Source organism: Phyllobates terribilis, unplaced genomic scaffold, assembly GCF_046119375.1.
Source record: "Phyllobates terribilis strain yellow unplaced genomic scaffold, ASM4611937v1 Scaffold_7__3_contigs__length_470593459, whole genome shotgun sequence".
In the NCBI taxonomy this organism is placed as follows: domain Eukaryota; kingdom Metazoa; phylum Chordata; class Amphibia; order Anura; family Dendrobatidae; genus Phyllobates; species Phyllobates terribilis.
The window spans coordinates 299020648-299044006 of record NW_027362767.1 but is presented as its reverse complement, the minus strand read 5'-3'; the positions used below and the strand labels follow the sequence as shown (position 1 = coordinate 299044006).

Here is a 23359-nt window from a genome sequence, read left to right as displayed (position 1 = left end):
TTATTCATAGGCTTTAGTTCATTTTCTCATAGCGATAAATGTATCTGTTCAAATTTAGCAAAGGTAGAAATAATAAAACTCTAGGTAAAATCCAGTATTTGGCTATGGTTATTTTAACCAATGACAAGAAATAAGAGATAACAACTCTAACATGAAGATTAGTAATTGAACCTAACAGATGTAATACTCTGGATAAATAAATGGATCTAATACTAAAGAGCAGCCCAACGTACAGTAGATTCAGTAAGCAAGAGAACTTCTCTCTTGGAGTCAAGCACCCAATACTTCTGTAGAAGATCTGCCTCCGCTGCCCTACATTTGGGACATCCATGAAATTCGAGATACCAGGATATGAATTATCATAAACGGTAACATTTTAAACTTTGGTGAGGACAATTGATAGAATTACAATGAGAGAATAACTGTTTTATAAAAATCAAGACCTTATGTCTCTAATATTTTTAACAGGGAAGATCTATAAATTGTGGCACTTTAAAATTTCCCAGAGGGGACACAGTAATGTTCAATAGCCCAATGAATGGATGCCTTAACCTTCTCCCATGTTTTCATCACCACCAACATAATAACTGTATAAAACCTAAGCTTAACACAATTTGGTTGTCCTGCTTTTAGGACGGGAAGAATATTCTTTGTTTTAAAGATCCTACAGAGATCTTACAGAGATAACTTAAATACGATGAATAGGATGTAGGTGATATGGACAATTAAACATCTGGATATTTAAAAAAGCATAGATAGGATGCCAATAGAGGAGTGGATCGCTTTACGCAAACCCAGTCCTTGGTCCAGGTCAGTGCTACCTGGCCATGGATAGGAAGTAGTATTCGCTGCACCCTCGTTTCTTGAGAAGGTGAAATAATTTTATTAAAGTGCTACAAGCATGTGCAAATATACATAGATGCTCCCAGATTGCGACATTCCCATTTTGCTTGCACCTCAAGGAAAATGCCCTCTAAATTTTACTACATTCTGGTCATGGATAGGGGCTGCGTGAATATCCTGATCTTCCAGGTTCTCCGCAGGTTTGGCGTGACAGCATCTTTGCTGCGTGCGGCACACAGGTGATGTCTCATGAGTCCAGCTAATCATAAGCCATACCTTGACTACTGGAGGGCTAGAAAATTTGTGCAGCTCCAGTCCACAGCCAGACAGCATTGACCTGGACTGGTAACCGGGTTGCACAAGGCGAATCGCTCATCTCTCCAGCACTCGGGGACCCCATTGTATAACTTTTTGTGGTCTGCCACTCGCAGCCAAATTATTGTTTCCTAAACACTTCCACTTTTTATTAATTTCTCACAGCTGATCATGAAATATTTAGGAGTGAAGAAACTTTATAGATTGATTTGTTAAAATGGTGGCATCTTCTTACTGTACAAAGCTCAAGTTCAGTGAAAAGTAGACATCATGGTGAGAGGCAGGATGTTAAATACTGGTGGCAATGACACTCAATGAAAAGAAGATGTGCCCTAATGCTTTTGCCATACTTTGTAATTTGGTATCATGAATAAGGTCAAATTGGGTATTTTTTAATCAACTCCTATGAAATAGACTGTTGGCAACTGATCGGCTCTGAAGTCATCTTCAAATGGTGAAGTCTTCTGACTTTTGGTGATTCTGTAGTATTAAGCAATATTATTGTGCCAGTGCCTGTCCTCACCTGTATCAAAGTGATTTTTAACATTAGTGTTGTCCTATTAAATTGGGCCACAAATAATTTAGGGTGTAGAAGTTTCTAAAAAATGCTACTCAGCAGATTTAATTGAACAAATCAACATGTTCCCTTTGGCCTTTGGGCCATCAATTAAAAACAAACTATGAAAAAAGGTATAGCACTCAAATATATGCCAAAGACTAAAAGGAATTTAATTGTCCTTATGATTAAAAGAAGTAGAGTCCGCAGGAAAAAGTCATAAAATATCAAAATGAAGTGACACCTACCTGCTGCCAAAAATCAGGAAATAAATATGATCTATCTTCTGGGTGTGTGGGACAGTATGCTTAGGCTCAACATAAAAGTGGTTGCATAACTTAAACACAGAGAAGAAAAGATTCTTCAGCTGCAAAAACATGTGTAAGGACTTGACAAATGTCTCTCCAGACAGAACAATGAAGCAAGCTTACCAGGAAATGCCTGCCTAATGTTCCGGACTATAATCTAACCCCACGCGTATCATTTAGTTTAGTTGAAAATGATGATTTTCTTAGTCAAAATATGTGTAAGGCCCCAATTTCTGTCATTATTCAATAAGATTATAAAGTCACATTATCTGGATTGTTACATTTTTGCTGTGTGTGCAGTTTGATCATTTAGATCGTTGCAGTAGTAATGTATTTTCTTTCTATTTTAGAGCATCACACAGAAAGTGAAATACTGTCGAAGCTTGAACTAACCCCCGCCAGTGAATACCTCGTAATTAAAGTGAGACAAAACCAAACTTTTACCTGCAGGTAAGAATATGAAGGGCAATGTAAGACTGTTGCGTAATGAAGATGTCGTTGTGGTTCCCGGTAATTCTTTAGTAATCCTTACAAGATACAGTGACATATCCAGGTGCCTCCCTTTTTATACACTATTATGAGATTTATTGTAAAATGACCACTCCTTTGCTTGTCGATCTGTGCCAAGTTAAGACATCACCTAGTTGATTGGAAAGTTCTAAATATTATGTCATCTTTATGGGTTTATGCCAAGAAGATGTACAAATAAATAACTGAGCTTACAATTACAATGGATACTTTTGCTACATTTAATACAGCCATAAATTACTGATTCACTTTGGTTATTTGCAATGTCTTTATCAATAGAGCAAGTGTCTTTTATTATAGGCCCAGTTACTCTAGCTATTATGGCAGAACTGGAATAAATAAATAAAAAAATATGATTTGCTGATAATAACTGCAAATCAATTCAGCCAATTTTAAGATGCACAGATGCAAATTGTAGCTGCACTATTTAAAGCACCACTCCAGCGTTTTTTTTTATTGCACCGTTAGAGTGGTGCTTTGAATGTAAGTCCTTTGCCCCGTCTCATACTCACCTATCGTCCCCTTCATTTTTTTCCAGCACCACTCTGGTCCGTCTCCATTGAAAAGTTGCCTGCCGGAGCACATCGGAGGTCACTTTTCAATACAAGTCTATGAAAACCTCGTTCTGGCTCTCATAGACTTGCATTGAGAGCTTGTGATGTATCTTCTGACTTCTGGCCAGTTAGAAGCTACTTTCACAAGATGGCACCTCGGGACCGGAGTGGCGTCGGTAAGAGGTGAAGCCGCTGTAAGGTGAGTATATGACCGGGGGAAAGGGACTTACATTTAAAGCGCCACTCCAGCACTGAAAAAAAAAACGCTGGAGTGATGCTTTGAAGGAACAGTAAAACTAGAAATGAATGTTTACATTATACAAGAAACATATTTGTCCTCACTGTTTATTATTCTACGGAATTTTCTGCATGACCCTGATGCAGTCTTGTAAAAATCCTAAAAAAAACACAGGAGTCATCTCTAGAGATGAGCGGATCAATCCACGTAACCTCAATTTGGATTCAAATTTCACCCGAATTCTAACACTTTGAAATTCAATTTGCAAAAAAAAAGCCACCATTTCTCACATGACAGTAGGCTAATGGCTTTTTTCATAGTTGCGCACAGGCTTCCCTGTATCTATGACATCTTAAGGATTGTCATACCTTGTACAATGGTGGTCAGTACCTGGGCCATCACAGATCAGCAAATCCCAGTGGAGCACAGTTTGTATGGCAAAATTGTTTTCCATCTCCAGAGTCACTGGGTAACTCTCTCTCCCGTAGAGTGTAGCCTCTTATGGTAGAGGAATCCTCTCTTTCACTATCTCTCTTCTATAGAGTGTAAGCTCTTCTCATTAGCGAGGTTCTCTCTCTCTACAATCCCCCACGTGTACTTTTCGAGCAATCACAAACTTTCCAGTATTGAGATTTGTGCAAATGTGTTTGCTCCAAATCAAATTTTTGTGGAAACTTTGAACTTCATCTGCTCATCTATAATAATGTCCAAGGGTTCTATCTTTTGCTTGTGGCTGAATGAAACTTCCACCTCCTCTGCAGAGGGGCAAGGCTTGAAAATCTTTTTTCCTACTGCAAGTAACACACAGCATAAAGGCGTCTGCAGCAGCCAGTTGTCTTACAGCCAAGCACAGGACAATGAGGAGGAAGAGGATGACATGGCCAAGCTATTGGGGCACAGAGAACATTTCTTTTTGATATTTCTCAGTTTTAATTATAATTTGAGATAAAAATAGGACAAAAATAGAGATTAAGGGTGCAATGGCTGGGATATTTTCTAAAGTTTTGTGTATTTTCTGTGTTTAGTGTTTCCTTAAGCCTCTTTCTGATATTCGATGTAGATGTACTGCAGATGTCGGGTGGGTGTGTTTAGAGCGGTACTTCAACTTAAAAATAATGTAAAAAATATCCAAGTATTTTATGTACTTCAAAATGGTACCAATAAAAATGACGGGTTACCATAGAAACGACGAGCCCCACACAACTTCATAGACGGGAAAAAAAAATGTTAGTAAAGCCTCAGAAAATGGAAAATCAAACCAAAATATTTTTACAAAATATAGAATTTTTTTTCACACTAAAATATACAAGTTTGGTATTGCCAAAATCTTACTGACCTGAAGAATCATGTAGTTTGGTAATTTTTACCACACACTGAATGCTGTATAAGCAAAACCAAAATAACTTTGTCTGAAGTAGTTTTTTTTTCCATTATTTCACCCAAGTATTTCACTAGTTCACCCGTTTTTCTGTACAGTATGTTATATGATTCAGGGAATGGTGGTATTGAAAGCTACAACTAGTCCTACAACAAATAACCCTTATATGATTATATGGATGGAAAGATAAAAAAGTTATGGCTCTTGGAAGAAGGGGAGGAAAAAAAAAAGATGAAAGTCTATAAAATTAAAAGAAGCGATCACATGAAGATGATTCTTTTTTAATAGAAGAGGGTGTTTCTATCCTGTAGTGATTAGTTGTTATCTTGGGAGGAATGTATCTAAATTGCTATGCGAGTATTGCCACAGAACGACTCTCTCCTCAGCAATGATCCCTCACTAGCACATCATCCATATACCCTCTTAACCAATTCACTTGTTTCAATTATGTGTTTCTTCGTGTTTGGTCTTTTACATGACCAGTAGGTCAAGCCTTATTATTATTATTATTATTATTATTATTTTTATTATTCTCCCATAAATTTTGACTTTTCATTTTTACCTATGACTAATAGGTCAAGCTATTATTATTTTTATTATTCTCCCATAAATCTTGACTTTTCTTTTTCCTCCTTCTGCCTCATGTCTCACTTTTATTCATGTCCAAAATGTCCCTAAATAACACTGGTCACAGTGAGACATAAGACTAAATATTGTGTTTAGAATAAAAAGTCTTTGTATTGTCAAAGGCATGTGAACCTCACCCAGCTTGTAAGGGTCACTTGTATGTCTAGGGACGAAGCCAGACGTAGCCACCCAGTGTTTGCGTGTGAATGTGTGAGTACATGCGGTTGTCACAAGCTGACACAGTCAGTGTACATGTCACTCAGTGGCTGGAAGTCCTCTCATGATGATCACCTCCGCAGCAGAATCACCCTCAGGAAGGCGGCAGGCGGACAGTCTCAGCTGGAAGCCAGAAACCTTGTCTGGGAAGGAACAAGGAGTGGTCATGGATGTTGCAAAAGACCCCAGTGACTTTTAATGGCCATTTATTTTTTTTAAGTTTGTAGATTTCCTCTTGATTAAGTGTCACAGTCTTGAACTTCCATCCCATTAATGACTCCATTCCTACCACAATCCTTAATCAGTCAGTGGAGTAAGATTATAAGAGGTAGAGAAATTTGTCGTATATATAGTACAGACCAAAAGTTTGGACACACCTTCTCATTTAAAGATTTTTCTGTATTTTCATGACTATGAAAATTGCACATTCACACTGATGGCATCAAAACTATGAATTAACACATGTGGAATTATATACTTAACAAAAAAGTGTGAAACAACTGAAAATATGTCTTATATTCTAGGTTCTTCAAAGTAGCCACCTTTAGCTTTGATGACTGCTTTGCACACTCTTGGCATTCTCTTGATGAGCTTCAAGATGTAGTCACCGGAAATGGTCTTCCAACAATCTTGAAGGAGTTCCCAGAGATGCTTAGCACTTGTTGTCCCTTTTGCCTTCACTCTGCGGTCCAGCTCACCCCAAACCATCTCGATTGGGTTCAGGTCTGGTGACTGTGGAGACCAGGTCATCTGGCGTAGCACCCAATCACCCTCCTTCTTGGTAAAATAGCCCTTACACAGCCTGGAGGTGTGTTTGGGGTCATTGCCCTGTTGAAAAATAAATGATGGTCCAACTAAACGCAAACCGGATGGAATAGCATGCCGCTGCAAGATGCTGTGGTAGCCATGCTGGTTCAGTATGCCTTCAATTTTGAATAAATCCCCAACAGTGTTACCAGCAAAGCACCCCCACAACATCACACCTCCTCCTCCATGCTTCACGGTGGGAACCAGACATGTAGAGTCCATCCGTTGACCTTTTCTGCGTCGCACAAAGACACGGTGGTTGGAACCAAAGATCTCAAATTTGGACTCATCAGACCAAAGCACAGATTTCCACTGGTCTAATGGCCATTCCTTGTGTTCTTTAGCCCAAACAAGTCTCTTCTGCTTGTTGTCTGTCCTTAGCAGTGGTTTCCTAGTAGCTATTTTACCATGAAGGCTTGCTGCGCAAAGTCTCCTCTTAACAGTTGTTGAAGAGATGTGTCTGCTGCTAGAACTCTGTGTGGCATTGACCTGGTCTCTAATCTGAGCTGCTGATAACTTGCGATTTCTGAGGCTGGTGACTCGGATAAACCTATCCTCAGAAGCAGAGGTGACTCTTGGTCTTCCTTTCCTGGGGCGGTCCTCATGTGAGCCAGTTTCTTTGTAGCGCTTGATGGTTTTTGCAACTGCACTTGGGGACACTTTCAAAGTTTGCCCAATTTTTCGGACTGACTGACCTTCATTTCTTAAAGTAATGATGGCCACTCGTTTTTCTTTACCTAGCTGCTTTTTTCTTGCCATAATACAAATTCTAACAGTCTATTCAGTAGGACTATCAGCTATCCACGTGACTTCTGCACAACACAACTGATGGTCCCAACCCCATTTATAAGGCAAGAAATCCCACTTATTAAACCTGACAGGGCACACCTGTGAAGTGAAAACCATTTCCAGTGACTATCTCTTGAAGCTCATCAAGAGAATGCCAAGAGTGTGCAAAGCAGTCATCAAAGCAAAAGGTGGCTACTTTGAAGAATCTAGAATATAAGACATATTTTCAGTTGTTTCACACTTTTTTGTTAAGTATATAATTCCACATGTGTTAATTCATAGTTTTGATGCCTTCAGTGTGAATGTACAATTTTCATAGTCTTGAAAATACAGAAAAATCTTAAAATGAGAAGGTGTGTCCAAACTTTTGGTCTGTACTGTACATGGCAGTATCATGGGTTGTCTACCTCTAGGGACATAATTTTACTTACATTAATGTATTTGGGGGCTAAAATCATTTTTGAAATTTGGTTTTCCTAAAAACGTTGCATTTTTTAGCTTTTACAGGCTTTTTGTTTCCTTGCACATTCAACTTTGATGTCGTAGTTCACCCATTCATAGCCAACAATATAGAAGGCAAATGATGTAAAAATGTTTGGCAAAACCTAATTACATAAATGATTTTTAGCAAGCCAAAAATACATGCTTTTAAGTAAAAAAATTGTCATTAAAGATGGACATCTCCTATAACAGTACTAATCAGTTCAGTAAACAATCGATCAATCAACTTGGTCCTATAAAGAGAGTGGCAAAGGATTAGATAAATGGAAGCTACACTTCTGTTTGTGCATGCACATGGCACAGTGCATTGCGAATTGTGATGGCAAAAGCTTACATATGTCTATGTCTATGAGAAACTTGGGTACAGATGATGATGATGTGTTACTACACTGGCGTAGTACTGCTGGAAACCAGTGGCCGAAGGAGCACAAGCAGGGACAGCAAGCGGTAATAGAAGTTCTTGGAGATAGCAAGGAGTTGTAGGAAACAATCCATAGATAAATTAGAACAGTCTGGGTAAGAATGTTCAGAAGCTGGAGACTGAAGCTAAGCTAACAACTAGACACAATACTCAAGCAATAAGTGAGAGATCCATGCGGCTTTAAGTAGGCCCAAATAGGAAACAAAATGGATTCCATAGATTCATAATCCACCATCTTGGTAAAGGACAATTGAAGAACACAACAGCAGCCTCCAGTGGTAAGGAGTGAAACGGCAGCACAACTATTAAAGTGAACAATAGCGGCCACTAGTAGTCAAACTGTAGAAGGCAACAGAATTCCTGAGATGATGACGATAATGACGAAAATGAATTTTTGTATTTGTGGATTTGCAGTACGTCTTATTGTACAGATGTGTCAGCCATCTTAACATTGCCTTATAATGTCCTTACAGAGGAACCGGACCCATGAAATGGTATTGGGAACATATACCATATTCTAACAATAGCAGAATGGAAGTAACATCTGGGAAGTGTTCAGAACCAGATCAGAACCACCTGATCTGTAGCCGCTTAACTCTAACCAAGGCCCAAGTGAAGGACACTGGATACATAAGGTGTTGTTATAAGCACCAAAACAAAAGAAACCTGCGGCTACAGGCTAAAATATACTTGTATGTCAGAGGTGAGTAATACGTTGTCCTGTGTTTGTTCAGTTTTATACATTTACTATTGTTTAATCAACATTAAATGCCTTGAAAAAAGGAAACAAAATTCTGTCTGTAGATGAAATGAATCTACTTAAACAAACAAACATTAAACTCATTTTTCCCATTATTATCCTCATACCTAAAGAATGTACCTAATAATCTAGAGATAACATTAGAAATAAAATGGGGGTCCCTGCTGCTCGTGAAGTAAAATGCTATAAAAATTTCCTGTAGTGGCTTCTATTTCGCAGTTCGCCCTCCCTGTGTAACCAGATGGGACAAGATCTGTCGACAAGTTCTTCTTTTCACTTGATCTGTGACCCCACACACTTTGGCAGGGTGACATAAACGCTCACACTTTAGCATTGCAGCCTGTCGAATGTATTAATGACATATTGAGCTATTTGCACCCTGTTAATGTCAACACATACAAGAAAAAATCATTTTCCAGAATATTACCAGGACAAGGCTTGCTACTCATTATGAACAATCTGGGTTTAACTCTAACTTGTACATAACTTTCACCTAAATCTATGCGTTATAGGTGCAGATTTTATTACTATATGAGGCTGTATTGTGACTCATAAAATCAATAAAAATCACTTGCTGACTCTCAGTTACTTGTATCCTAAGCTACATGGGTACTTTTGAAACAAAAAAAACCACATTAATTTGGTAAATTTTGTACAACCTTTAGTGTTTTGTTTTTTTAGCATGCCAACGTTACTAGTACGATATCTAAAAATTATGTTAAAAAATATGCAGTTCCTCTTTTTATCAGTGAAATTAAGCTATTCATATTAGAGATGAGCAAATAAATTTGAGTGGAATTATATTCGAATTTTACAAAAACACGCATTTATCAAAATGTGGATTTTTTTGTAATTAGCTTCCACACGGATTCAGCAAAATTGTGGCTGCTGGCTTAAATTTTTTCAGGACCATAAATGGCCATTAAGAGTTTAAATAAAATGTAAAAATCCTTATACTTACCTTACCGCTCATGTCTCCGGCTCTCCACTCCTGACCACAACTAGAGATGAGCGAACCTAAACTTAAAAGTTTGGGGTTCGTAGCGAACAGTTAGTGTCTGGTGCTAAACTTCGAAAGTGGACTTCTCCCGGAAGTCCGTTTAAATGTTCGAAATTCCGGGGGAAATTCTGGGGGGATAGAGATAGAGGGAGAGAGATTTTCCAGATCCAAAGTTCAGGTGCTCATTATTTTCAATACGGTTCGGGTTCTGGGTCAAGTTTGGGTACAATTCTCGTACCTGAACCAAACTTTGGACTAAAGTTCGGGTGGGGTACCAGAACCCAAACTTCCACCCATGGGTCCGATCATCCCTGACCATATCTTCTGATCTCTCGCCACTCACCCTGGAATCCCCAGGCCTCTCACACTAAGACAAGACTTCCAGCTTTCATGAAACCCAGTAGGGTTCTGCACTTGCTTATGATCACGGCACACATTGGACACCATGAACTTCTGCGTACTAGTGCAGAACCCTCACAGGCCTAATGAAAGCGGGAAGTCAGAGCTGAGCATGAGAGGCCCGGGAATTCCAGCATTAGCGGTGGGGGATCAGATGATGTTGCAAAGGAGCAAACTGGCAGTGGCGAATAGTGGAAGGTGCCGGAGATGTGAACGGTGAGGTGAGAATAAGATTTTTTTAATTTTTTTTTTATATATTTATTACATTTATCATGCTCTGGGGCCTGGAGCAGACCCCAGGCCATAATGATGCACATTAAATTTGTGGAGAATAACTTTTCTGCAAAATGACTTTCCCAACAAAAAACTGTGCGAACATGCGAATTTGAATATTGCCCAATCCGCTCATCTCTAATTCATATTGTAAATTACCAATAAACCAAGATCATTCATTCTTGCTGTCTTTTACCCATAAAGTAGGTCACTATCACACTTTATACCTTTGAGACATGCTTACTACATCAGCATGTTGCATTTTAATCCTTGGTGGCCTCTCCAGGTGGCCTCCCTACAATTGTCCTATTCTCCACGCATGTCTAGAAGAAGACCTCAGTGTATCATTGTTCTTGGACCCTGGAATGTATGTTTACTACCTAAGATCCTTATATGCTTTCAACAGTTTGGAAGATGGGTGCGACCATCAGTTTGACAACTTAATGATTGACATATTAAATGGGATGTTATCCTTTAACTCTTTCTTTGACACCTGGAGTCGTTCAACTCTTTTCTGTTGGACAAAGGATCGTAGGGAAATATATATGGGGCATTCCTGTGCAGCCAAGTCCTTCCTAAAACCTTCCTACTTCAAATAGCAAGAAAAATGCCAAGGATTCAGGAACAAACATGTCCCTTGTGATTTTGTCAGATTCCATATTTAGTACTTGACATTTTGTGTGTGCTTTTTCCATTTAAAATATAAAGCCAAGATATTATATAGTTGCCTAAGGTGGTAAAAGGGAGCAAGGAAAAGGGGTCAGATCAATGACCATGATAATCTTAACTATCTCACAACTGATTTTTGTTATTGTAAAAATGTAAAAGTTTAAAGTCCCAAGGTTATGTACACACATATTGTATTTGCTGCAGAATTTACCAAGGGGAAAAACTTTCCGCTACCAAAATTTGAAATCTGCAGCGCTGCTCAATTTAATTGCAGATTTTCTCTGCAGCATCTGGATGAGATTTAGAAAAATCATCCACAAGAATGCCATTGTATGTCTGCAAAGTCTGGACCTTTAGGGTCCTTGAAACGATGCAGTTCAGAATTTTACTGTCAAAGATGAATGAATTCCATTACTAATAATGGAAAGAAAGAAAGAAAGAGAAAGAAAGAAAACTGATCCAATTGGAAAATGTAATATTTGTATAGATCTTTGCATGTAGCATTAGTCTGTGAATTTACAGTCTCTTACTTGCACAATAATAATAACATTGCTTCACATAGTACAGGGGTTTGGACAGAGAAAACAACAGAGGGGGTAACATCAACATAGTGATGAGCACTTGAGTTCTGTTTATTTCCTCTCATGGTTTCCTTCCAATATCTTTGCACAATGGACGGCACGTAGAATTTATTTAACGTTTGTTGTTACAAGGTAGGGGCTGCTTTCTGTGCTGCTGGAGCAGCCCACCTCTGACTTGTAAGTCGTAGATTATTATCTTGCTAACTTAAAGACAAACATCACACTTTGGTAATATTAAGGAAGCGTAAACTACAAACATGGCAAATACAGTCACATCTTAATTTATAAAGCAAGCGAACGCAAGAAGTCACAAACAGGAAATATTGTGACATACATGGGACATTTGTATTAACACCTTGCACCACTTCTAAGAAAAGTATGGCACAGGCAAAGTAAGAACCAGTCTGAAAGCCTCGGCCTCCTTAAACAGCTGATCAGCGGGAGAGACAAAAGTTGGATCCAACTGGTCATTGTAAAAGTTTGGATAATTTCCTTAAACTTTTGTTATGTTTACTCCCCCCCGTAAAGTAAAAACTATAAATATGAGACAAAAATACCTTCATCTTTCCTGTTACATTTCTTGTAGATAATAATCAGCCCTTCCTAGAAACAAACATACATGCCCCCGGTATTGCAAATATGGATGTCAAGGCAAACGAACTGCTTGTCCCTTGCCGTGTGAGCTCACCAAGATTCAAAGTCACTCTGCATTATGTAAGTATATGATTTTCTATGGTTGTGCTAAGTCCTGATCCCACTTCTGTTATCCAGAAGGAATCTTCATGTCTGTTCAACATTTGGAACAAATATTACAATAAGAGATGTACAGAAGTGCTTGTGTTATAAGTGGCACAATCGCATCTACTTTCCTTAATGGAATATACATTTAGAGGCAATCTGAGTTACTTATCTTTACATTCTCACTGGGGATGAATTCTCTTGTTTAAACAATGGTTTGTGCTATTAAACTGAACATTCAATTTCAGGAAATTATAGGAAATTTCCTCCCATTGGACAGATTTACCAGGAACAATGACCTCTATTCATGAGTGCATACAAAAAAAAACAATGTATAGATATGGGAAATGTTTATATGTCTGCTTGCTCATTTGGTCAGAAGTAATTTACTTTACTGGTTGCTGAATGTTTATTATTACGGTTTGGCGCTCCTGACGTGAGGTTTATGCATGTGTCAGATAGAATTACAGTTCAGGTGGTTAAGTCCTGTAGACATCTCCCGTATATTAAATTCATTTAGAGATGGCCACTAGTGATGAGCTAGCGTGCTCGTTTAACCCTTTCACCGAGCACGCTCGGGTGCTTTCCGAGTATCTTTGGCGTGCTCTTATATTAAGTTTGAGTCCTTGCATCTGCAGGATTTACGACTGTTAGTCAGCCTCAACACATGTGAGGATTGCCTAACAAACAAGTAATCTCTGCATGTGTTGAGGCTGACTAACAGCCATAAATCATGCAGACGCAGGGACTCGAACTTAATATACGAGCACACCGAAGATACTCGGAATGAAATGAGCATACTCGCTCATCACTAGTGGCCATTATTCCCTTGTAAAGCACCATTAATTTCCACAGTACTTTACATACATTGTCATCCCTGGCCCCATTGGGGCTCACAATCTAGATTCCCTATCAGTATGTTTTTGGAGTGTGGGAGGAAACCGGAGAACCGGAGGAAACCCACGCAAACACGTGGAGAACATACAAACTGCTTAAAGATGTTGTCCTTGTATAATCCAGCAAAAAAAGCGGCAACACCTGATATGTCAAAAGAATAAAAATATATTTTAATAAGTTAGATACATATTAAAATAGAATCAATTCAGTATAAGACAAGGTCTCCAAAAAATGAACGGGGACTAACAAATATCAAAGTGAAGGTACTTGTAAAAACTAAATCTTATCCTTCAAAACAAATAACGCAATGTAAAGAACTACGTAAAATGGGATATGCATAGATACATAGATATATACATACATAGATCCACTGTATGTACAGTATAGATATGTAGAAGGGTAGTGAAGTATGTAAATAATAGTAAAGTTGGTCCATAACATGCAAGTACTGAATGGATGTTAAGTGTAAGAGTTACACATAGAGAAAAAAAGAATAGATCAACCTCAATAGGAGAGGATCATAGCGGCAAGTACCAAAACAACACTTATATGTAAAGCAATGTGCTGGACTTGTGTCTCTGCGCCCCTACATGTTTGTCCTTGGTGGGATTTGAACCCAGAACCCCAGCGCTGAAAATCAACAGTGCTGACCACTGAGCCACCGTGTTGCCCAATGTCAATGTACATATTATCATTTCAGTAGTATGGACCACATGATAACAGATGTGATCAGAAGAACAAGGGAGTATGATTTTAAGCATACAAGACTTTAAAGGAGATGTCCCGTGTCCGAAAAATGTCATCCCCGGGTTATATAAAAGCAAACTATGCTTTACTGACAATCTACAAATTCGGTTCTGTTCCTAGTTCTGCTATAGGCTGTGGCACTAATGTCACATCGACAACGTGGTAGCCAGTCAATGAGCTCAGTGTCCCTGCCCGTATAGCGCAGAACCATTGCCATGCTGTCAACATGGCGTCAGTGCCATAGAACTGCGGCTGAGACTAAGTACTGGACCTGGGGACGGTGAGTAAAGTGTAGTTTGGATTTTTTTTTTCAGACCAAACTGCGTCCAGGGACCTGATTTTTTAAAAATGGGACAAAACCTTTAAGTAAAATCAAAAGGGTGTTTAGATCATACACTAAAGTTATTATATTATGCTGTCATAATCACTTATATGTACTAAGCCAATGTCTTCGATGTAACTGACAGCATCGCCTGGTGATGATTTACAGCACACTAGATGAATGATGTAAGTGTTTGGTAGTACTGGACTTCAGTTAGTTTGTCCTAAGGTGATATATTTTACAACACGTATGTGAAAATAGGGTTATTCATAATGCTGAATGGTTCCACCAGATGCCTTGATAGCAGACTTATTCTACCCCAGAGGATCCGTGATGCATTGTACAGGAGGCAGCCACAAGGTTAGGGTTTGTTGAGCTTTTGCTTTCTCTCCATTGACTGTGTTTTGACAGAATTTCCAAACCATAATTCTTCTCGATGTGACATTCTCTTGAAGTTGTGTTTCTGTTTCAAATTGTTTAATTACAGTTTGGGCATGTTTCTTGGAGGCTGCTATGCAAAGTCTGTTGAAATTGGCAAGCCACCCTGAGAAGAATTTCACGCTGAGTGATTACAAATTTTTGTGAACTGCTGCGGTGTTAGAAGTGATAAAATACTTAGAAAGATGAATGCATCCTCAGAATCACAGTAATAACTGCTTACACTGCTTTCTACTTACTCACATGCATTTGCAGCTTGACATACTGTGGCCCTATGCAACACTAGAAGAGTTATCGAAGGAGCCGCCAAAGTGCTGGCCAATAATATGAGCACTTTGCAATGTGATTTCTCGCATCGTAAACACTTAGACACCTGTTAGGGACAATTTTAATTTTCCTTCCAGTCTTGTTTAGGTCTGTGACAGGACTGCCAACCGTCCAGAAATTCCTCGACAGTCCATAAAAATAGGGCACTTTTTTGCCCTGTCCATAAAAAAATAAAAGGTGTCTGTGACTTTTTTGAAGCTGAAGAAACTTCTACAGATTATTTTGACTGTAATTATCATCACTTTACAGTTTACAGTAAATGCAGCTGATGTCCTCATATCAGAATTCTAGGCTGTAGACATGGGGAACTTATAATCAGAATGATTTAGACAAGATATTGTCTGCCCGTGATTTTTTAATAAGCTGTTTATCAAAACTAAAAAGTCTAGTTGGCAACCCTGGTCTGTGGAAGGAAATCAACATGCATATTGTAAGAATCCTCAAATTCCAGACAAAACATATTCCCCAAAGCATAGTAATCCAAGGTAGCCTTGGAAAAGTATAATTAGCATTTATCTGTAATTAGTCCTCGTATTTTCTTTGTCTCCACTGATAGTAACAGCCACGGTCTCTATACCCTACATATTAGCTGCCTCTTAAGATTTATCCTAATTACAATTCTACTTCTTGAAAGGAAATGATAGAGTCGTGTGGAGACATTCAGTCGGCTTCCTGTGTATAAAGGAAGTCCTGGCAGGGAAGTATACAACGACGGTAAATATAGAAAGTCCAAAATTAAGCTGACAGTCTGTACCTGTAAAAATATCACAGGGGAATAGTTTTATTAGCGGCTAGAGAGGAATCATCTTGGTTCATGGCTATATGTTCCACAAGACTACATGTGAATGGGAGCTTCAGTTTTGCAAACTCAGGAGGAGGGGTGGGGGGCAAGAGTCATAGACCACTGGTTTATGTTTTTTATACATAAACCATTTAATAATGTATATTATATTTTATATCATGGATTATATATCACGTGGTTTATATCACGTATACAATGCTAATGTAGATAACAGTACTGTAGATATTTTTTCTTCTGACTTCTTAATGTTTGTTTTGATGAGTAAATGTAAGAAGCAGCCGCCAGATCTCATTATGGGACCACACAAAACTGAAGGTATAAATGCATTTGAAGGAGTATTTTTAATGCCAGAAAGGTCTGATAAGTTGGACCTGCACCAATCCCATGAATGAGTGTTCCCATAAGTCCCATCTTGGGGGTGCGTGGTCATGTATTGTTGACTTTATAAAATGAAATGTTTATAAAATGAAATTAAATATTTGACCACCTCTCTATTCATAACAACCATGAGACAGGAGTTGGGGACACCTGTTCTTGAGATACAGGTACAGGCATCCTGTGACTATGTCATAGCTGTCTGAGATCCTTCAAATTATAATGGCCAATTGTCAATTTATTCATATATTTTCAAGATGAATAATGGAGCACCTAGTGCAGTTCTAAGAAAGATTGCAGAGTTATTATGTCAAAGTGAGTACAAGTATCTACTAAAAAAGACAGGGGAGCTGACAGCGCCTCTTTAAGGCCTCAATATGCATATCTTCTGCTGTGTCCTCTGTAATTGAGAAATACCAAATAAATAGCAAGATTAGTTTAATACTTCAAAAGATGAATTTGGCAAACGCAGTGGTTAATGAGCCTTCTAGGACCTCATAGAATATTTTTGGCTACCAACACTGAGTATAGATTTGTAGGTTATTTGGTCAGAAGAGAACAAATCAGATAAGGTCCTGTCAGCAATGTCATCATTAATCATTGGGCAAATATCGAGCTCTGTAGTTTTTCTGACATTATCACAAAACAATTCTTTGTTTTTACAAAAATATCCAATGAAACGTTTTCCATCGATATGAATCAGATCATCACTTAGATCAAAACTTAGTTATAAGTCTGGGACAGTCTACAATTACTGGCTATGAGTTTACATCACTGAAAACATGCCCCAGAGACAATGTGATATATGTTTTATTTGGCTGAAGTTGAGTCATGAAAGTACGGCATACTCCATACAATTATATGAGTCAGATGAGAGAGGCCGGTAGTGATGACAAGCCGTGAGTGACATCTCTAATGGGAATAGACTTGTGGTTTAGATGCTTTCATGAATATAATGATAAATACCTTCCCCATCTTTCAGTACTATGCACAAGTAACTATGCAGATTGACATGACTAGGATAAAGGAAATATGGAGCCAATTAATGTTGGATATAGGAAGAGCTTCGATATGTGAGTGAATGATCTGTAGTTGGGAGCATTGTCCACATCCAACCATAGGACCTATGCTATATCTTAAAAAGTCATTATAGTGGAGTGTTCAAAAATTGCTCCCACAAGTCTCTGAACATTTGCCATCCAATTAATAGAAAAAATATGACTTTTACTGGGCATAATGTGAAATAAGGACAACGGGGCAAACTTAGGAACCCTGTCTAAAGTGTATGAGCACACAACGTATTTTTCGGGTGGATTCTGATTGGAACCCGCTTGAAAAAGCTAAACAAAGAAAACGCCAAAAATGTTGAATATATGTCAGAACAACAGTTTTCATTTCTCAAAAGCAGAATGTAAACTGGAGGCCGCACTGTGATTACTTACCATGGGCAACAAAGACAATTTTATGGTGTGAAAAAAGTACAAACCATGTATTTCCAAAAAAAGACTTTCATTTTGCTACAGCCGTCCTTTGTGCTTGAGTTGTATGAGTATTATTAATATTACCACCATTGTAATCATGCTTCCTTTCAGACACTCCCGGACCCATAGAGGGTAGGCAAGCAGTGGACCTGATCCAATTTACACATTTCTATAGACTGAAAATTGCATTTCCTAAAATATGAGCATTCATATTCACCCTATCATGTCCATTTTGTTATATTAGTGAAAATCCTATGCTTTGTCCACTAGATGACAGCATGTAACCTGATACTTTAAATCTTCTTGCAGACGGTTGTTCTACTGATGAATGATAATTTTATATGTGAATGCTCATTTTTTTTATTTCTCTCTCTTTTCTTTAAACATATTGCCTTCTGTCTTCGGGGTCAGGAACTGATGTAAACGGTTATAATTTTTCTACAGCATTGTTGAAAATCTTGAAAATATCTATATAAGCAGCGGAAAATAAATAAACCAAGAAACCAAACTATGGACCATTTCTATTCCATTTTTTATCAATGAATTGTGCAGTGCTTTGCTGAAAACCATACAGTGTGAAGGCTCCCATACCCTCAAACTAACATTGACTCAACTCGCCAAACTCAATGGGTTTGGCCAACAGTCTGTGTGTATGGAGTCTCCCAACTGTCCCCCAACAGATAATTCTTTTGTTTTCTAAAAGATAAGCCACCACTAGACATGTCTGGCAGTGGCTCTCTCATAGAGAATACTGGAGCGCTCAGCAAAGCCAGCACTCCTGTGTATGGGAGAGCCGGCTGAGATAGCTACTGGCACAGCAATCAGCCAAACCATCGTTCAGCCATCAACCATCTAAAGTGTAGGTGTGTTTAACTCTCCAGACCTGAGTGTGTCTTCTTCTTCCCTCTCCTCACTAATACAAACCGTGTTAGGGAAATAAAATTGCTATTACTTTAAACAGAATCTGTCATCAAGATTTACCCTATAAGCTGATAACTGTGCCGCATATATCTGTAATGTTGTTTCCTCTCATCCCCAGCATTTATGTAAAGTTTTCTTCATTTTGGAGTAAATTTCATTCATTATTGTGGCACTACATATATTAATTACCAGTCCAAAAGACATGCACTCAGCCATTTACAGTCTCTCCCCTTCTGTCGATATCACACCCAAGGGAGGTGTGATTTATGCCCAAGCCAAGCCTTGTCTGCAACCTCAATATGCTCTAAATCCAGTGCTTGCGCCATTATAGACATGTGCAGGAATTTTCTTCCTATCCTTCCCTACAACCTCAATATCCTCTAAATCCAGTGCATGCGCCATAACAGACATGTGCAGGAATTTTCTTCCTATCCTCCTCTGCATCCTCAATATTCTCCAAATCCAGTGCATGCATTGTAACAGACATGTGCAGGAATTTTCTTCCTATCCTTCTCTGCATCCTCAATATCCTCTAAATCCAGTGCATGCTTTGTAACAGACATGTGCAGGAATTTTCTTCCTATCCTTCTCTGCATCCTCAATATTCTCCAAATCCAGTGCATGCATTGTAACAGACATGTGCAGGAATTTTCTTCCTATCCTTCTCTGCATCCTCAATATTCTCCAAATCCAGTGCATGCATTGTAACAGACATGTGCAGGAATTTTCTTCCTATCCTTCTCTGCATCCTCAATATCCTCTAAATCCAGTGCATGCTTTGTAACAGACATGTGCAGGAATTTTCTTCCTATATGCTGCTGCTCACCCAGATGTGTGAGCCTTCTGTGTGAGCTTTCCAGTCCATGCCCGAAGTCACGATTATTACCGCACATGCGGATATCAATCACACCTCTGTGGGTATATTGGCAGAAGGGGAGATGCTGTCAACATCTTACATGATCGTTGTTGCTGCCATCTTATGAAGATGCTCCTATGAAGAATTCCTGCAGAATTAATTATGAATCTATCAGTGAGCTTATTCTGAAAACTGTTTATAAGCCTTATTATTCAGCTAAAGAGTTCAGAAGAAACATAAAAGTTAAGAATGAGTGAACCCAAACAGTTTGGCGTTCGTATTGGACAGTTCATGTCCAGTGCTAAACGGCAAACACAGACTTTCCCCGGAAGTCTGTTGCAATGTTTGGAGTTCCGGGGGAAGAGAGAGAGAGAGGAGAAAGAGAGTGAGAACTCATCCCTAGTTAAGAACTCTACCATCAGAATGAGCTCACTGACTTATTAACTTTTGAAGAGTTTATAAATTATCCCCAATCCAAAGGAAAACGTCTAATCGTTGGGACCTTCAAAAGTCTCAAAAAGGATTCTCTAATTTTCTGCAGAGCCCCATCTAAATGGAATGGGGTTTGAGCATGTGGACCTTCTTGCTATTATTTTCTATCAGACAGCCATAGATAGCAGAGTACAGTGCTCCACTCTCTCCCGCAGTCCCATTGACAAAGAATGGAGCAGAGGTATGCATGCTCGACACCTGCTCCATTCACGCAGAGGTCTGCATAGGTCCTTTCTCAGTATTGTTGGGTAAGTCCTCCATTGATGGGAGTTAGGGCACAGTTTATAAACTTGCTAAAAAACCTTTTAACTCATAGGGAATGTAGAGGAAAAAATACACACAGAGAAAAGTGACTGGAAACCCCAAAAATATATAACTTGTCATTGGGGATGAGCGGACCCGTGGAAGTTCGGGTTCTGGTACCCGACCGAACTTTATGTCTAAAGTTTGGTTCGGGTACCAGAACTTTGACCGAACTTGAATATGAACCCGAACCCCATTGAAATGTATGGGGACCCAAACTTCGGAGCTGGAAAATTCTCTCTCTCTCCTCCTGAATTTCCCCCAGAACTCTGTACATTAAAACAGACTTCCGGGAGAAGTCCGTGTTCAGAGTTCAGCACCGGACACTAAGGCTGCGTGCCCACTATGCGTTTTTCAAGCATTTTTGCTGTGGAATTTTCGCAGCGAAAACGCTTAAAAAACGCTTGGTACTACGTGCCCCATGGTCCCCAATGATAATCCGCATGTGCTGTGCACATGCTGCTGAAATTTCCGCTGCGGATTATCATTGCGGAAAAATACGCAGCATGTCCATTAATTTTGCGGACACGCAGCGTAATCGCCACCATTGACTTGCATTGGACCCCGTGACATCCGCATGACTACATCTGTACATGCGGATATCACACGGTTCAATGTGCGGATGGTACCCAGGACAGGAGGAGAGGAGACTCTGGGTACCATAGAACCTGTAAAAAAAAGAATTAAAAAAAAAAAAGATTATACTCACCTTCTGATGTCCTCCTGGTGTTTTCTCCACTGGACGCAGCGGAGAAAACACCAGGAGGACATCGGAAGGTGAGTATAATCTTTTTTTTTTTTTTTTTTTTTACCATTCTTAGTCTTTTTTTTTAACTAACTTGGTCACACTATATATGCCGGTTGCATGGATTTATATAGTGTGAACAAGTTGTAAAGCACTTTTCCAAGTGATGCTAAAATCGCTTGGAAAAGCGCTTGATAACCCGCATGCAGAAATGCATGCAAAAACGCTTGACAAACGCTTCTACCTGGCGGGAAAAACACATGTAAAAAACACATGCGTTTTTCCTGCCAGGGAGAAGCGTAAAAAATATGCAGCATTTATGCATCGTGGGCACATAGTCTAAGTGTCTGGTACGAACTTCGGTTTCGCTCATTTCTACTTGTCATCCATCCAGTGGTCAGTTAATAAATGTTGGTGGTTGGAATACAACTTTAGGACTCAGCAGGATGGAACATGATCAAGCATACCTGGATAACAATGGTGTCATGGCATCAAACACAAAGCTTTATAGATAAAATTGCCAAAATGGCCTTACTATGTAAAACATGAATGGTACAACTGAAAGAAAAAAAGAATCCATGATTGTGGAGGTTTGTGAGAAGCATTTAAAATGCTTTTTTTTTTTAAAGTTTGTATTCTTTTCTATGCTAGGAGGGATAGCTAATACTAGAGAAGAGAGAGAGAGGATTCAAAAAGACCTAAATAAACTGGAGCAGTGGGCAGCAACCAACAGAATGGTTTTTAACAGGGAAAAATGCAAAGTACTACATCTGGGCAATAAAAATGAAAAAAGCATATACAGAATGGGAGGAATAGAGCTAAGCAACAGTACATGTGAAAAAGACTTAGGTATACTAATAGATCATAGACTGAACATGAGTCAACAGTGTGATGCCGCAGCAAAAAAGGCAAATACAATTCTGGGATGTATTAACAGAAGCATACAGTCTAGATCACGTGAAGTCATTATCGGTCTTTACTCCTCTTTGGTCAGAGCTCATCTGGAATACTGTGTACAGTTTTTGGGCACCACATTTTAAAAAAGACATAGACAAACTGGAGCAAGTTCAGAGAAGAGCGACCAGAATGGTGACTGGTCTGCAAACCATGTCCTATGAGGAACGATTACAGGATTTGGGAATGTTTAGCTTGCAAAAAAGAAGACTGAGAGGAGACTTAATAGCTGTCTACAAATATGTCAAGGGCTGTCACATTGTAGAAGGATCATCTTTATTCTCATTTGCACAAGGAAAGACTAGAAGCAATGGGATGAAACTAAATGGGAGGAGACACAGATTAGATATTAGAAAAAACTTTTTGACAGTTAGGGTGATTAATGAGTGGAACAGGCTGCCACGAGAGGTGGTGAGTTCCCCTTCAATGGACGTCTTCAAACAGAGGCTGGACAGACATCTGTCTGAGATGATTTAGTGAATCCTGCTTTGAGCAGGGGGTTGGACCAGATGACCCAGGAGGTCCCTTCCAACTCTACCATTCTATGATTCTATGTTCTGCCTAAAAAGGCTTTACAATTTTAGGAAACATTTATCACAAACGCATCACTCTCCAAGAGCTTTAATTTTATGTAATATGTGCAATCTCTGTATATACATTTTGCCAATAATATGCATGTGTATTTTGTAAAAAATCAATTTGTTTTTATTCTTCTCTTCAGTATTTTAGTAATGTAAAAATAGATCAACATGGAATGGAGTGGGACCCTAGGATCGGTTTTACCATACGTTCACCTGACTACAAACTTCAAGAAATTGTTCAGTGTGAAACTGAGATCAAAGGAAAACGTTATCACACGCTGTTCTGGAAGCGAAACGTAGGTAAGCATGAGATATTTTGGGGGGGGGGGGGGTTTCATGATCTATTTTATTCTCAATTCATTATGTTTGCTGGCATCTTAACAATTCTTTTGTAAAAGATTTTCAACATATGTTTGCTGTGGTGTTTCCAGGCTCAGGCGCTGTTGCCAGTTTGTGTCACCTCTGGTCCTTTATATTGCAGAACAGTTAATCATTGTATCAAATTTTATACTAGTTAAAATTAGAGTTGAGAAAAACAGCTAGGAATATCTTCTAATGGTTTGGCAGCTCTAATTTTACAGCATTTGGAACAAATAGTTAAGTATGTAATTTTTGCC

The 23359-nt window shown here is 38.9% G+C and overlaps 1 protein-coding gene across 1 annotated transcript in view; it reads left to right on the top strand.

Moving 5' to 3' along the window:
- The window catches only part of LOC141154704 (vascular endothelial growth factor receptor kdr-like), a 214610-nt gene that overhangs the window by 58456 nt on the left and 132795 nt on the right, over positions 1 to 23359 (top strand). Inside the window, exons 2-5 of the mRNA XM_073641043.1 lie at positions 2373 to 2472; positions 8555 to 8784; positions 12350 to 12477; positions 22883 to 23042. Coding sequence (XP_073497144.1) covers positions 2373 to 2472; positions 8555 to 8784; positions 12350 to 12477; positions 22883 to 23042 — 618 coding nt within the window. The remainder of the gene's footprint in view (positions 1 to 2372; positions 2473 to 8554; positions 8785 to 12349; positions 12478 to 22882; positions 23043 to 23359) is intronic.